The 17,666-nt window shown below is 42.3% G+C and overlaps 1 protein-coding gene across 1 annotated transcript in view; it reads left to right on the top strand.

Moving 5' to 3' along the window:
* LOC127578773 (serine/threonine-protein kinase 3/4) overlaps positions 1–17,666 on the top strand; it is a 150,349-nt gene that overhangs the window by 53,568 nt on the left and 79,115 nt on the right. Inside the window, exon 9 of the mRNA XM_052031215.1 lies at positions 784–973. Within this exon, the coding sequence (XP_051887175.1) occupies positions 784–973 (190 nt within the window). The remainder of the gene's footprint in view (positions 1–783; positions 974–17,666) is intronic.

The raw sequence follows: 17,666 nt of genomic DNA on the forward strand, positions 1-17,666 counted from the left end.
GATATTAATGCCTGATCAAGGGAAAATCATCTGGAGGCATTGTCTGAGCTGAGATTATCATAAGTGGATTCAGTGTATTTACTGTAATCTTTGTCATAGATGTTAATTTGCTTCCCTGGCACTCTGAATAATCTCTTCACCCCTGTTCCCTAATGCTATTATTGGTATTCACTGCTGCATCATAAAAGCCACATTGTTGTTGAATGCTCAGCACGAAGCCCTTCAGCCCATTGAAACCATGTTGACTCTGAAAGATGAGTATACTTCGAATGGATCACCACTTCTTTGCCTTTTTCAACTGCTTGTTCAATTCCCTTCTGAAATTTCATTTAAAATGCTTCCAGTGCCCTTTCACGATCACAGCAACTCATTATTAAAATAAAGTTCTCATCTTCCTCTTAGTTATTTACCATAACTCCGCAGCCTCTAGCTCCTGCCGGTGTAACCTCCTGCCAGTGTAAACAGTTTATCTACCTTCAAGATTTTGAGTGCCTATTAAATTTCCCTTTAACATTCTCTGCTGTAAAGAACTACTCCAACTTGCTCCATCTCCTTGCATTGCTCTGCCTATACTTTGAGATTATTATTATATAATGATTTGGATAAGAATGAGGCTTCATTTGTATTCCCCCACCTCCATGGCCCAGTGGGAAGCTTCAAATTTGGAGTAGTTTTTCAATGCCAGTCGCCTGCCTGTCCGACGATTTATAGTTTGCATTACTCGGGAAGGTCAGAAGGTTGCCATCCTTTCACTGTTTAATTGCTCTTGAATAATTGGTGCAGGAAGAAGAGGACAGTGACTCGGGCACCATGGTGAGAGCGAGTGCAGACGACACGGGGACGATGAGGGCTGCCAGCACCATGAGTGACGGCGCACGGACAATGATCGAGCATGACAGCGCTACACTGGAATCTCAAATGGGGACCATGGTGATCAACAGCGAAGACGATGAAGCGGATGGAACAATGAAAAGTAAGACCGCAAACTCCTTCTAACTGTGTTTATAATCTCATCGCCTCCCTTGAACGCCACTGATTGAAAACGTTATGAATTTTCTGCATCACTTAACCACTTGCTTGTTCTTTTAGAGCCAGGCCCTTCAGCCCAACTGGTCCATGCCGACCAAGATTCCCATCTAAGCTAGTCCCATTTGCCTGCGTTTGGCCCATATCCCTCTAAGCTGTTCCTGTCCACGTACTCTTTAAATGTCGTTAATATACCTCCCTCAACTATTTCCTCTGGCCGCTCATTCCATATACGGACTACCCTCTGGGTGGAAAAAGTTGCTCCTCAGGTTCCTATTGAATCTCTCCCCTCTCACCTTAAACCTATGCCCTCTAGTTCTTGATTCTCCAACAGTGGAAGAAGGACTGTGCACATTCACCCTATCTATGCTCCTCATGATTTTATACTCCTCTATCAGATCACCCCTCACTCTCTTACGCTCCAGTGAATAAAGTTCCAACCTGCTCCACCTCTCTCTATAACTCAGTCCCTTGAGTCCCTGTTAATCTTCCTGTCCCTGTCAACATCCTCGTAAATCTCCTCTGCACTCTTTCTAGCTCAATGACATCTTTGCTATAGCAGGGTGACCAAAACTGAACACAGTATTCCAAATGTGGCCTCACCAACATCTTGTACGACTACTTTTGGACCATTAATTTTTTGAAAAAAAGATTGTAATCCACTATCATGAAATGGTATCAGCTGTGGCACAGTGAGGAACACTCAGTGACTGAAGTTGAATCCTGGTTCCTCTTCGGGAACCTGATCACGAAATCTCGGTCGATATTCATAGAACTTTAGGACAACAAGCCTTGCTCCATTTGTTGAGTGCAGATCTCCCTCAAGACTATTGTCACTGCAGCCTTTTTCTATCAAGTGAAGTTAATTGTTCTTTAATGCATTGATGCAGTTAACTTCATTGCTCACATAAACCATAGAAGGTTTATGTTTTAGGGTAGGTGAACATAAGTAATGGGTTTATTATTGTCACATGTACCGAGGTACAGTGAAAAGCTTTGTTTGTGTGCCATCCAGACAGATCAAAATCAGGTTTATTATCACTGACATATGTTGTGAAATTTGGTGTTTTGTCGCAGCAGTACAGTGCAAGACATAAAGGTATAAAAATAAATGGTGCAAAAGAGGAATAACGAGGTGGTGTTCATGAACTGTTCAGAAATCTGGTAGCGGAGGGGAAGAAACATTCCTGAAACATTGAGTGTTGGTCTTCAGGTTCCTGTACCACCTCCCCGATGGTGGTAACCTAAAGGGGGCATATCCCGGGTGGTGAGGGTCCTTGATGATGGATGCTACCTTCTTGAGGCACCACCTCTTGAAGATGTCCTTGATAGTGGGGAGGGTGTGCCCGTGATGGAGCTGGCTGAGCCTACAACCCTCTGCAGCCTCTTGTGATCCTGTGCATTGGAGCCTCCATACCAGGCGGTGATGCAACCAGTCAGAATGCCTTCCACTGTACATCTGTAGAATTTTGCAAGAGTCTTGCTGACATAACAAATCTGCTCAAACTCCTAATGAAGTAGAGCTGCTGGCGTGCCTTCCTCATGATTGCATCAATGTGTTGGGCCCAAGGTAGATCCTCTGAGATGTTGGCACCCAGGAACTTGAAGCTGCTCACCCTTTCCACCGCGGACCCCTCATTGAGGACTGGTGTGTGTTCTCCCGACTTCCCCTTTCTGAAGTCCACAATCGATTTCTTGGTCTTGTTGTTGAGTGCGAGGTTGTTGTTGCGACACCACTCAACCAGCTGATCTGTCTCACTCCTGTACGCCTCCTCATCGCCATCTGAGATTCTGCCAACAACGGTGGTGTCAACAGTGAATTTACAGATGGTGTTTGAGCTGTGTCTATTGTCATTCCATGCATAAGTACATCAAGGTAGTACAAAAGGAATAACAGAATGCTGATTATAGTGTTACAGTTACAGAGAAAGTGCAGTGCAGGTAGACAGTAAGGTGCGAGGGCCACGACGAGGTAGACTGAGAGATCAAGAGTTCATCTTTATCGTACAAGAGGTCTGTTCAAGAATCTATAACAGTGGGATAGAAGCTGTCCTTGAGCCTGGTGGTACGTGCTCTCAAGCTTTTGTATTCTGTGCCTGATGGAAGGGAGGAGGAGAGAATGTCTGGGGTGGGAGGGGTCTTTTATTATGTTGGCTTCTTTCCCGAGGTAGCGGGAAGTGTAGACCGAGTCATTGGTGGGGAGGTTGGTTTTCATGATGGACTGGGCTCTGCGATTTCTTGCGGTCTTAGGCAGAGCAGTTGCCATACCAAGCTGTGACACATCCGGATAGGATGCTTTCTATGGTGCATCTGTAAAAATTGCTGAGGGTCATTGGAGACATGCTGAATTTCCTTAGCCTTCCGAGGAAGTAGAGGCACTGGTGTGCTCTCTTTACCATAGCATCTACATGGCTGCACCCCGTCAATTTTTTGGTGTTATTTGCACTTGGGAACTTGAAGCTGCCAACCATCTCCAGCTCAGCACCACTGATACAGACAGGGGCATGTGCTCTGTCCTGGTTCCTGAAGTCAATGATCAGCTCTTTTATTTTGCTGACATGGAGGGAAAGGTTGTTGTCTTGACACCATGCCACCAAGCTCTCTATCTTCTTCCTGTAGTCTGTCACGTCATTATTTGAGATTCGGCCAACTTCAGTGGTGTCATCTGCAGACTTGTAGATTCTAAATGGAAACAATATAAGTGTTTATCGACATCTAAAAAGGATTGCATTTATTAAAGCCGCTCGTGCCCTCAATGTCCTGAGACATGTCTTATTCATAGCAATAATGTTACAGGATTTACTCACAGCAAGATCTCACAAAGAGCCAAAAGATGAATCTGTTCAGCAGTATTGATTTGAGGTTATTTACAGCTTGGAGACTGGAGCTGCCTTCTGTTGAATAGTACAATTTGAAAAATTGCAACTCTGACGATGCAGCATTCCTTTAGTGCTGACATGTCTGAGTGCTTGGAGGACCCAAAACCTCTGGCTCAGAGATGAGAGTGTTAGCAACTGAATCAGCCAAATCTTGAGGGACGAAGGTCCATAGTTTCAGAATGTCGAGTGTTGAAATGGCTAGGAAGTTAAGTCATGGTACTTGAGCAATGTCAAACTTTGGACCTTTAAGAATATAGGAAGCAAACAAATAAAAAGGAAGTTTGGAGTGCTCTACTTTCAGGTTTGGAAAAAAAAATCATTTCTAACATCTTTCACAGCCTCAAAGTATCCCAAAGCACTTTGCAGTCAAATCTCTGAAGTATAGTTGTTTTTTAGGAAATACAATAGCAAAGTTCCTACAATGAACATTGTGATAGTGACCATCTACCTTGTTTTGGTGACATTATCTAAATGATATTCCCCAAAGTACTGGGGCTAATGGTCCTGTTTCTTTTTGGAATTGTACCATGGGATTGTATATATCCAATCTGAAAAAGCAGATGAGGAATTGTTTAATATTTAACAGCACTCTGACAATGCAGCACTCCACCAGTGCTGTAGTAATGATGGAGTGTTGCCTCACGTTCCAAGACATGCCCTCTTCTCGTTACTACCACCGGGGAAGAGGTACAGGAGTCTGAAGACCCACACTCAATGGTTCAAGAACAGCTTCTTCTCCTCCGCCATCAGATTTCTGAACGGTCCATGAACACTACTTTGTTATTTCTTTTTTTTTTGCACTATTTATTTATTTTTGTAATTTATGGTAATTTTGTCTTTGCACTGTACTGCTGCCACAAAACAACAAATTTCACAACATTTAAGTCAGTGATAATAATTCTCATTCTGACTTTTTTTGTGCGTGTGATGGGATCTCAACCCCATCTCTTTTGGCTCAGAATTGAGAGTGCTGCCTTCGGACTCACGGCTAATGAAAATGAGTTAATGTAGGAAATTATGTTGTGTCATTTGATGTGACCAATCGTTTTCTCTTTCTAATGTAAGACTAATGAAAAGCCCTGGTTGATATTAGTATAGATTCATCTATTTAGAGGATTGTTTGTGTTCCTCTGACATCAGATAAATATTTAATGAGTCTTCAGTGTAGTATTTGTCTCTGACTTCTAATAGGCTATATTTCGCCTTGTTAAATGTATGTTTTATATTAGAAGGTAGAAGCTTTGTAAGTGAAGATTGGCGTTTTCACTTTCATATTATTTTACTAAGAAGGTGAACTGGGGAAACAGAACTTATAAACCATCCTTTTAATAAAGTAATACATCCCGAGGCATTTTACAAGAGTAATTATCAATCGAATTTTAACTTAACATTGTGTGAGTGACATTTAATTTTTTCCCATGCCCATAGAATATAGAAGCAGTGACTCGTGTTGAATATTAATGATTGATCACTGCTGCTTATCACAACTCAGCAGCAAGGTTGGTGGTAGAAAGTGGGGGGGTGTTGTTGGAATTGAATGAGAGGAGGATATAAGGATGAGATAAACTCTACCTACTGTCCATATGCAGCAGGATTCAGAGCTGAGAAACAAAATAGATCTATTTTCTCTCCCATATTGTCCAACGTAAGCACTAACAAAAGATAATTAGAGTCACAGAGCAATACAGCACAGATACAGGCCTTTCAGCCCAACCAGACCATGGTGCCCACCCAGCTAGTCCCAATTTCCAGTGTTCGGCCCCTATCCCTCTGAGCCCCACCCCTCCATGTACCTATCCAAGTGCTTCTTAAATGATACTATTGTACCTGCCTCACCCACTTCCTCTGGCAGCTCGTTCCATATACTCCCCACCCCGTTATAATGTTCATAGAAGATTCATGACACAGAAGGATGCCATTGGGTCCCCGCGAGTCCATGCTGGTCAAAAAAAAAGGAGCTACCTGACTTAATGGTAGCTTCCAGTCGATAGGTCTCCAGGTCACTGCTCTTCCTGTACACATTATTTAATTGTGATGAGGATTTCTGCAGCTTGAATTCCTGACCCCTATCACCTTCTGGGTGAAAATGGCTGTTTTGAAAAATGGGAAGGGAGAAAGGAAGAAGGCAGGGAACTTCAGGCCAGTTGGTTTAACATCTAATATTGGCAAGATGCTAGAGTCAAAAATCAAAGAGGAAATCAATTAGGAAAGATGAATATAATTAAACCTGATCAATACGGTTTTCTGAAAGATAAGTTGTATTTGACAGATTTGCTCAAATTCTTTGAGGATTTAACAGGCTGAGTTGATAGAGGGGAGCCTGTAGATGTAGTGCATTTAGATTTCCAAAAGGCATTTGACAAGGTGCCGTATAGGAGGCTGGTTGCTAAATAAAAGGCCCATGGTATTGGAGGAAGTGCATTGAAAACTGTCTGTCTCAGAAAACAGAGTTGGAATAAATGGGTCCTTTTCCAACCGAAGGAGGTAGTTAGTGGAGTACTGCAGGGATTAGTTGCAATTGTTCACTATTTACATTAATAGGAACAGAATGTAAGGTTTCTGCATTTGTTGATGGTACAAAAACAGGTTGAAGGGCTTATTGTGATAAGGATACTGTGATTCTGCAGCAGGATATAGATAGATCAGGTGAGTGGGCAAAGTGTGAGGTCATGCACTTTGGTAAGAGGAATCAAAAGGCAGGTTATGATCTAAATGGAGAGAGACTGAAAGTGAGTGAAGTAGAGGGTGATCTTGGTGTTCTTGTGCATGAACCACAAAGCTAGCAGGCAGGTTCAGCAAATGGGTAAGAAGACAACTGGCATTTAGGGCTTCATTGCAAAGGGGTTGTAGTTTTAAATGGGGAAGTTTTGTTGCAATTGTACAGGGCGTTGGTGAGGCTTCCCCTGGAATATTGCTTACAGTTTTGGTCCCTTAGCCTAAGCAAAAGATATTGTAACATTGGATCTAGTGACAAAATATAACAATGGTACAAAGGAGATTCGCCAGGCTAATTCTTGGGATGAGAGGGTTGACCTACCAAGAGAGACCAAGTAGTTAGGGTCTGTATTCCTTGGAGTTTAGAAGAATGAGGGGTGACCTTATTCAAACATGTAAGATCCTAAGGGGGCTTCACAGGGCAGATGTCAGGACATTTTCATTAGTGGGAGAGTCACAAACAAGGGGACATAACTACAAGGTAAGGGGGCAGTCATTTAAAACTGAGATGTGCAGAAACTTCCTCTCGCAGATGTGATGAAACTCTGGAATTTTCTGCCCCAACAAGCAGTAGCAGCTGGATCACTAGAAGTGTTTAAAGTGGAGGTGGATACATATTTGAAAGATTGAGAAATAGAGGCAAACGGCACAGAAGTGGAGCTGACGCCAGTGTAGATCAGCCACCATCATATTCAGTAGTGGGGCAGGTGTGAAGTGCCTGATCCTATTCATCCTACCATGCTGAGCCGAGATTGTTGTGTTTACCCACCTTGAGTTGGTGTAGTCTTTGGTGTTTCACTGTGGAAGGACATCTGAGTGATCTTCCATTTCATTATGGCTGGTAACACGCTTGCAACTTGGGTGTACATCACCCAAACTTTAACTGAATAAATGGATCCTCTTCCTAAAGCTGCACTTGAACCCAGTTAAACCATCGACAACCACCTTCCGGTGCTGCTGTAACCTTGAGGAACTTTGGGCTGATAGTGCAGTGATGACTTCATGCAAAAAAAAAGGTTTATTTTGTGCTTTTGATGTCGTAAAAAATCCTTGAAGAGCAACACACAAAATCTTATTACTAAAATAAATTCCATAAAATGGGAGAAAGGATGTCCCTGCTGAAGCCTAGTCTGGTATTGTCAGGCAGTCTCAGAAGCACTTCTCAACGAGGACTTATTGGGTTAATAATCAGAACTGGGAGTCCTGACTATGTGTTAATATCCTCCCTGCCTTCTATCTGAGGTCCTGACAAACATAGCCTATCCATTGCCACTCTGAGTTACTGATATAACTGTTAGGGGAAGCTGTGAGCACAGAGGATAACTTTAAGGATCTTGCACCTAATCAGCGTATAATTCCTTAAAGCCAGGCAGTTTTTTTCCTTGAAGTTGTATCTCTGGTGAAGGTGCAGAGTGGGCAGAATGGAAGGCAGCATGAATTTTAGCCTCTGTATTTTATTACAGTTTCCAAGTCAAGTCGAGGTTATTGTCAGATGCACAGGTGCAATGAAAAATTTCCTTGCAGCAGCAGCACAGGCACATAGCATCATATAAGCAGCATTCACAAGAAAAACATAAATTAAACATAAATTATACACAATTTTTATAAGAAAGAACACAATTAGAACAAAAAAAAGTCCATCTTAGAGCAAAGTGTTCAATTATGTTAACTGAAGTAAAACCAGACAATGCTGAGAGCACACAGCAGGCAAGGCAATGTAGAGAGGAAAAAGAGTTCTGACCTTTCATTGGAATTAGGAGAAGTTAAAGGTTTAACTGTTTGCAAGCAAATACACAGCCAGTTGAAGATGGGTGCAAACAAAGGGAAACAGGACAGGAGGAATTCAATGTGGTGATGATCCTGGGATGCTGGTGGGACAGATCAGGAAACAAGATGGATCCAGAGGATCTTTTTCAGTAGTACTGGTATAAGGAAACTAAACAAACAATTTGGAATAACTTCCTTCTTTGATTTTCTTATTTTAATTTTAACTGGTTATGTAAATTACTTTTAAGATCTCTGTTCATGTGAAATGTGTAGTGCTAGTTGAGATTCCTTTAGACCACAAGGTGGCACCCGATCTCAGTGCTGGAGTGTGAGCTATGTTTAAAAGATGGGGTATCTGAAGGTATTATTAACTAACTTTATTTTTGCAGTAAGACGTTGATTCTTTTTACAAATTTATTTTCCTTTTGACGCTGCCTTTCAGACCTATTATATATCAATGCTGTTCTGTTCCCCTCTCTTCATTATCACCTGTTTCAGTTATTACTTCCTTCGCCAATGTGATGACCTTCACCTAGCTTGGATCCAGTTTCTCCAGTACATTTCATTGCCAGCTTTCCCAGCTCCATGTTGTACAGTTTATCCAGATACTGCCTGAATCCTGCCCTGTAATAGAGCCATAGAGCAATACAGCACGGATACAGGCCCTTCGGCCCAACCAGTCCATGCCGACCACAGTGCGCACCCAGCTAGTGTCAATTTCCTGCGTTTCGCCTGTATCCCTCTAAGCCCCGCCCCTCCATATGGTTCCATAAGAACCATAAGAACCAAGTGGTTCTTAAATGATACTGTTGTACCTGCCTCACCCACTCCCTCTGGCAGCTCGTTCCATACACTCACCACCCTCTATGTGGAAAAGTTGCCCCTCAGGTCCCTTTTAAATCTCTCCCCTCTCACCCTAAATCTATGCCCCCCCAGTTTTGGATTGCCCCCACCCTGGGGAAAAGACTGTCAACGTCCACCTCATCAATGCCTCTCATAATTTTAAACACTTCTGTAAGGTTGCCCCTCATTCTCCTACGTTCCAAGGAATAAAGACCGAGACTGGTCTTTACGTAATGGTGTAATGTCCCATTAATCATCTGCCCTTTACTACCTCCCGATCTCATTTGAGCAAGAGTAGACAGGAAAGGATCCTTGGGCCCATCCAGCCTTATTGACGGTTATGATGTCCAGAGATTGTGAAAAGTACAATGTAAATTTCTAGTAATAATCCATGTGGACCAAGGGTTTGTCTTTAAGTTTGTTCATTTTTCAGTATTTACCTGAAATTATGTTACATCATTTCTAATTTAATCCTTTGCGATCCTGCCCATTTAATCTGTTTAAGCAATTAGTTTTTCTCCCATTTTTGCTATTGCTGTCAGTGATCTTTATGTTGGCCATCTAATGTTCTTATCAGCATTCTAGCCTTTTTTATACGCCTGTAGAATATTTTACTATATTGTTGCATATTCTTTGATAATTAGTTTCATTATTCCTCTTTGGATTCTGAATATTTTTTTATTCTCCTCCTAATTTCTTTTCTATATCATGCCTTCACAACTATCCATTTGCCTGTGAAACCCTCTGTTTTCCCTTGTGTCTGTACTCATCCATGATATCTCACTAATTATCTGTTTCATTACCCTCAATGAACCCTATTCTTATTCCCTCAAAAGTGGCTTTTCAGCTAGTAACCAGTTTTTATCACCGATATTTTCCTCAGAAATTATTCTCCCTTGTCCCATGTCTCACAAAAGTCCTTTAATCATGTGTTAACGTTCTGTATACATACGAAGTGTATTATGATTACTATTGACTAGATGTTCCCCCGCTTTTACTTCCTTTATATACTTTGGTTCATTTCCTCACTGCTAGATTGAGTAGCAAATTTCTTGCTTGCTGAGTTTCTTAAGACTGGCTTGGAAAGAAACCCTGTATACAATTTCTTTTCCCCCTTCATATTTCCTTATGATCTAGAAAGAAGCTGTTCGGCCCATTGAATTCATGCCAGCTTTAGGAACAAAAGCATTAATCCCATTCCCCAACTTATTTCCTTGCATGTTTTCTCACTATGACCTTTTATAACCCGTCTCCCACCTTCCCCTACCCCCACCTGAACCTACATTCACCTACAATAGGGGCAATATAGCAGTCACTTAGCCTCATATATATTGTCTTTGGAATGTGGGAGGAAACCACAGCATCTGGGAGGAACTCACCTGGGCACAGGGAGAATATGCAAACTCCACACAGACAGCCCTGGAGGTCAGAATGCAACCCTGGTCACTGGAGCTGTGAGACAGCTGCATTATCTGCAGCCTCTCGGCTGCCCAATTTAGGAATTGATTCCCTTATCCCCCTTTCTTGTCTCTTAAACCTGATTATCTTCAGAGTAGTTGAAGTTCAGCATGATTTTCTATTTAATTAAATTTCTGAATTTATTTTTGTATTTCTTCCTCTGCCTCCCTTTCATTTTTGAATGGGCTGTAGATTTGGTACGATTTATCTTTTATTATGTGTTACCTCCCTCCATATATCATTGTTATCTTAGTCGATCTCCACTTTCCTGTATCCTTGTGATGATAGGCAATGTTTAATTTACACTCACCTATTTTTGTGCCACCATGTCCTAATAATTCCAGCTCCATCTGGTTCCTTGCAGAATTTTATAACCTCCACTTCTTACGTACACTGTGCGCATTGTTCTCTGAACAGTTTAATTCATTATTTAGGACTTCCACCCTTTGTTTTTAACCATCTTTTTGTATTTCTGTTCCAAAACTACATTTATTTCCAGCCCTGCTTTCTCCTCTTGCCAATCCTATTCGTTGTTTAAATCTAGAACACAGAACAGCACAGGACAGAGCCTTGGCCCATGATGTTTGCGCCACACATGATGCCGAATTAAACTAAATCTATCTGCACATGACCCCTATCCCTCCATTTCCTGCATATTCATGTGTCTAACAGCCTCTTAAACACCACTATCGTATCTGCTTCCACCATTACCCCCTGGCAGCCTGTTCCAGGCACCCACCACTCTCTGTATACAAAATAAAACCTTGCCCTGTACATCTTTAAACCTACCCCCTGTCACCTTAAATGCGTGTCCTCCAGTGCTTGACAGGTTTCATTCCTTGCCAGTCTCCTTGCACTCTGGTCTTATTACCTTACAGCCATTGCCACCTCTACATTCAAACTTTCTGACAGGACACTGGTCCCTTTTTAGTTCAGGTGAAATAAAAACACGAAATGCTGGAATTATTCAGCAGATCAAACAGCAACTATAGAGAATGAAACAGAATTCCCGTCAATGACCTGATGAATGGTCATTGACCTGAAGCATTAAGTCTGTTTCTTTATCCGTAGATGTTGCTTGACCTGCTGAGTGTTTCCAGCACTGCGTGTTTTTATTTCAGGTTTCCAGTGTCTTTTCAATTAGTAGCTCATTTGAAGCCTGTGCCATTGGTAGAACTCCTTCCCATCCCAATATTGCTGCTACTGTTCCATGTTAAGGAGTACGTCTTCCCACACCAGCAGGACAGTCATATATTAACACCTTCTTATCTGTCTCTGTGCCAGTTTGCACACATATCAGTAGTAATCCAGTACATCTATGCTCTGTGTGCTGAGTTTTAGTTTAACCCCTCCATCAGCAGGACCTTCTCTCTGTTGACCAACGTCATTTGTTGCCATGCGGTCTGGCTTCTCCCTGTTCCTTTTGTTTCTCACCAGCCTCTGCGATGCACCCAAAGGCAGCGTTCCCTTTTGATATTCTGGAATGTGGCTGTGGAGGATGTTCACTGCACCCGTGATCACAGAGTTCCTTATTTCTGCTACATTTCCACAGTCCTTGCACGTGGCTTGAGTTAATGCTTCAGGTCAATGACCATTCATCAGGTCATTGACGTGAATTCTGTTTCATTCTCCGTCATTGCTGTTTGATCTGCTGAATAATTCCAGCATTTTATGTTTTTATTTCACCTGAACTAGAAAGGGACCAGTCACCTGGCAGAAAGATTAAATGTGGAGGTGGCAAGGCTTTAAGGTAGTAAGATTGGAGTGTAAGGAAACTGCAAGGAATGAAATGGGTCAAATACTAGAGGACGTGCATTTAAGGTGAGAGGAGGAAAATTTTTTTTCAGTCATGGTTTCTCAGTGTCCATTTGAATTGGCACCTTTTCCTCCTCCTAAGTGGCATCTGGATGGAATCCTCTCTTTTGTCTTCGCTCTTAACTCCCAGTTGTATCCAGCCCTTTCCAAATGGGCAGGCACAGTGGTATGGCAGTTAGCGTAATGCTTTACGGCACCAGTGACCCGGGTTCAATTCTGGCCGCTGTCTGTAAGGAGTTTGTACGTTCTTCCTGTGTCTGCATGGGTTTCCTCAGGGTGCTCCGGTTTCCTCCCACATTCCAAAGACGTACGGGTTAGGAAGTTGTGGGCATGCTATGTTGGCGTCTGAAGCGTGGCAACACTCGCGGGCTGCCCCCAGAACACTCTGCGCAAAAGATGCATTTCACTGAGTGTTTTGATGTACATCTGACTAATAAAGATATCTTATCTTCTCTCCTTTGGGAAGTGACCATGTTTTGGGGGAAGAAGTATTCTGGCACTCCACCCCCATCTTCCCTCCCTCCACCCCTCAAGCCTTCAGATTTTGTACTGTTGCTTACACACACTCCAGCTCTGACGAAAGGTCGCCATCCTGACACATTAACTCTGTCCCTCTCTCTGCAGCTACAGTCTGGTCTGAGCTTTTCCAGTATTCCCAGTGACTGAATACAAAGACTTTGGGGCGGAGACCTATCTCTGCTCGCTGGCACTAAACCAGCCCAGTGGGATTAGCAGCATACTCCCCTCCTGAATTCTGTCCCATTAAAGTTAACGGAACTGGCTGTCAGCAGATATCAAGGGAGAGGAGAATGGGCAACCAATTTTATAGTGCTTGTTTAGGACTAGTGACCATAGACAAATTTATTCCCCTGTGTATTTCCATGACTGGGTGTTTAGTTTCTTGAACTGATGCAGAGAACCAGAGTTCATTGTTTCCCACATTTTGCTTAAGGGAGCTACAATTTTTTTGCAGACTGGTATTCAAGTGCGACATATCCTGGTATATTTTGTTAATGGAGCAAAACCTCCCAGAGCAAATACTTTCAGATATTATTGATTCACTTGGAGAGCTTTAGTTGCCTTCTAACTGTAGACTGTGGCTGATGGAAACTCAAACAGTCTAAATGTCAGAAGTGAGCTGAATAAAAGTCACAGTATTTGATTGAAAAAAAGCAATTTAAAAAAGCTAAACGTGTAAAGCACATATGTGTAAAGCACCTTGGGGTGCTTTCAAACATGTAATGAGACAAAATGTGACTGGGGCAGGAGAGGTGACCTAAAGGCTTGGTCAAAGGTGTAGGTTTTTACAGAGGTTTGAAAGGAATGTGAGATATGGAGAGGTTTAAGGAGATGATTCCTTAACTGGGTATGTGATAAAATGAGGAAGACTAGATATGCAGAAGGAGTCGGAATTGGAGAACAGAGGATAGTAGGCCCGGAGGAGATTACAGAGGTGGCCAAGAACACAAAGATTTGAAAACAAGTTGGAATTTTAAAGTTGAGGGCTTGCCAGACTGCTAGCCAGATTCGCTCATCAAGTGTGGGGTAATTGGTGAGTGGGAATTGGTGCTAGTTAGGAAATGGCTAGCAGAATTTTGGATGGACTCAAATACTCAGAGGTTTCAGGCTGGGAGGTGAATCAGGAGGGCTTTGGGAGGGCCCATTGAGATTCCATTTATAATCTTTTCATCTTGTTCCCATTTTGGGAAGAAAAAATAATTCTGGTGCAGTGTGTGCAATGTTTTCATTTTATCCTTTTCCCTCTCTCCCAGTGTGGCAACCCTGGCTGGGGTTTGGCTTGAGTGCCAACGGCTTTTCCAATTGGCTGTCATAGAGTCATAGAGCACAGACCCTTCGGCCCAACCAGTCCATGCCGACCACTTTGTCCACCTTGCTAGTCCCAAATTCCTGCGTTCAGCCCATATTCCTCCAAGCCCCGCCCCTCCATGTGCAGATCCAAGTGCTTCTGAAATGATACTATTGTACCTGCCTCAACCACTTCCTCTGGCAGCTCGTTCCATACACCCGCCAACCTCTGTAGTGGAAAAAGTTGCTCCTCAGGTCCCTTTTAAATCTTTCCCCTCTCACCCTAAATCTATACCCCCTAGTTTTGGACTCCCCTACCCTGGGGAAAAGACTGTTACTGTCCACCTTATCTATAATTTTAAACACATCTATAAGGTCGCCCCTCATTTCCTACATTTCAAGGAATAAAGACCTAGCCTGGCCAACCTTTCCCTATAACTCACACCCTCTAGTTCTGGCAACATCCTCGTAAATGTTTTCTGCACTCTTTCCAGTTTAACCACATCTTTCCTATAACAGGGTGACCAAAATTGTACACGGTACTCCAAGTGTGACCTCACCAATGACTTATACAACTGCAACATACTGTCCCAACTCCTTTACTCAATGCCCTGACTGATGAAGGCCAGTGTGCCAAATGGCTTTTTCACCACCCTACCTGTGATGCCACTTCCAACGAACTGTGCACTTGTACTTCTAGGTCGCTCTGCTCCATTCCACTCCCCAGTTCATTGTATAACCATGGACCATTTCCTTCTAGGTACTTCTAGGTCGCTCTGCTCCATTCCACTCCCCAGTTCATTGTATAACCATGGACCATTTCCTAGTCAAGTCTGGGTCTGTTCTTGCTCTGATGGTGGTGGGGGTAGTTGGTATGGTGGATAGCTGATCTCTCTCCATCCCTCATTTCCCCTCTCCCCTGCCATCCAGTTGCTGCCTCAGCCAAACCACAGTACTCATTGATTTGACATGTACTGGGGGCTTCATTACTCAAGTCTGTCTACACAAGGGCATTCACATTGCTGGGCATTCACATTGCTGAGCATTCAAATGCAGTCTTGCTCCACTGAGAGTTCTCATCGGTTTTGCCATCAATAATGCAGCAGATTGAGACTGTAGTATCCATTACAGAAGCATTGGATTTCCTTTCACACAGACGAAAACAGTCATGGTCATTTTGCCAAAGAATACAGTAGGAATCTGCAGCTTGTATCTAACCTGCACTTAGATTCTTTTCTAACCATTGTGAACAGGTTGCCTTATACTCCTGATACCAATTTCTGTAGGAAAAAGCTTGTAATTTGTCAAGAGAATTGTCACCCCCTCATGGCCTCTAATTTCCAGCATCTTGCTCTGACTTTGATATAACCTATCATGACTATTTTAGCTTTATTCCTCATCATCTTTTGTTCTTTCCATACAGCTCATCCTCCATGCTCATCTCCCTACCCCTGCTGTTCAGTTTGTTCTTAAGGCTTGAAAGCTTCAAATGTGTTTGGCCTTCACTCTTCCTTTCATCTTAAATTGTAGAATGTTTAAAGTTTAGAACATAGAACAGTACAGCACAGGAATAAGCCCTTTGGCCTATGATGTCTGTGCTGACCATGATGCCATTTCAAACTGGAGGGATATAGACCATGTACAAATCAGCCCGTACATGATCTATATCCCTCCATTTCCTACCTGTTCATGTGTCTGTCTAAAAGCCTCTACCAGTTCCCCTGGCAGTGCATTCTAGGTACCTACCACCCTGCGGTTTTAAAAAAAAACTTTCCTCATAAATCTCCTTTAAACTTTTTCCCCCTCTCACCTTAAACCTTTTCCCTCTAGTATTTGACATAACCAACTTTGGACAAAGACTCTGATCACCTACTCTACGCTTCTCATAATTTTTTATACTTCTGTCAGGTTGAGCATCACCATCTGATTTTTATCAAGCCATCCACCTATTTCATCAATTGTGCTACTGTTAGTTTCTAGCCTTTAGTTCAGTTATTTAATGAAGCTAAAATCAGCATCAGTATTGGTCCATAGATAGAACTTACAAGAGTATCTCTGCTAGGCAGGATTAATTACAAGGAAGGCTAGCATTCTGTCTATCACCCGTTGTCTTTGAGAAGGTGGTTGTGAGCTGCCCTCTTGAAGTTCTGTGGTCCTTTGAGTGAAAGCATTCCTAGTTTGCTGTTAGGGAGAGGGTTTCAGAATTTTAACCTAACATCAGTGAAGAAATGGCAGTCAGGAAAGCATATGGCTTGCTCTGGAACTTGCAGGTGATTCTCTTCCCACTGACCACTGCTCTTCTCCTTCCAAGCCATAGAAACTTCAGGCTTGAGCGGTGCTTTTGAAGGAACCATGAAGACATTTTGCAATGGATCTTGTGGATGGTACAAACTGTAGGGCGTAAATCAATAGGGTGGTTGATGGTTGGCCAATCAGGCAGGCTGCTTTGTCTTAGATGGTGTCAAGCTTTTTGAGTATTAATGAAGCTGCACTCATCCAGAAAATGGAGAGTATTCCACGAAACTCCTCCAATCTCTTCATATAGTCTAATAAATCTTTTTTAAACAGAAAATTTCAATTGCTACTTTTTTATTTCTATTGTAAATTACAATTTTCCACCCCTACATTTTTCCAAAGCAAGGGCCACAACCATATAAGAGTTTGACCTGTCCAAACCACAAGAGTACATATTGACAAGTTAATTGATATAAAGGCAATTTTTTTTGCAAATTACTTAGTTTATTTTAACAAGGAGATATAACAGTGTGTTTGAAATGCATGTCTTCTTAAGAATCCAGACTTAAGAGCAACTGATTAAGCAATCTTCGACCAGAAACACTAGTAGTAACTGAAACTTCATTTCAGAACACACTCTGTAAAGATTTCCCCTGTTAAATATTTAAGTTTCTTCAATTCAGCAGCTCTAGTTATTTAAAATCAAAAAACTACAGATGCTGGAAATATAAAATCAAAACAGAAAATACTGGAAACACTCAGCAGTTCAGGCAGCATCTGTAGAAAGAGAAACAGAGTTATCGCTCCAGGTCAAAGACCATTCCTCAGAATTGATTCTCTTTCTACAGCCTGACCCACTGAATGTTTCCAGCATGTTCTGTTTTTATTTTGTATTAACCCTGACTCAGCAATAGCTTCTGCATCAGAAAGATGTATGTACACCCAACACAAACAACTGATCTATGCTGACTTAAGTGCAGTATTAGGGAGGACTGCATTATCAAATGTGATACTGAACAGCATCCAGACCACACCTTCAAGAATTTCATAGAATTGTAGACACAAGAGATTCTGTAGATGCTGGAATCTGAATGCTAGAGGAACTCAGCAGGTCAGGCAGCA

The sequence above is a fragment of the Pristis pectinata genome, chromosome 16 (assembly GCF_009764475.1).
Source record: "Pristis pectinata isolate sPriPec2 chromosome 16, sPriPec2.1.pri, whole genome shotgun sequence".
NCBI classification, from domain to species: Eukaryota; Metazoa; Chordata; class Chondrichthyes; order Rhinopristiformes; family Pristidae; genus Pristis; species Pristis pectinata.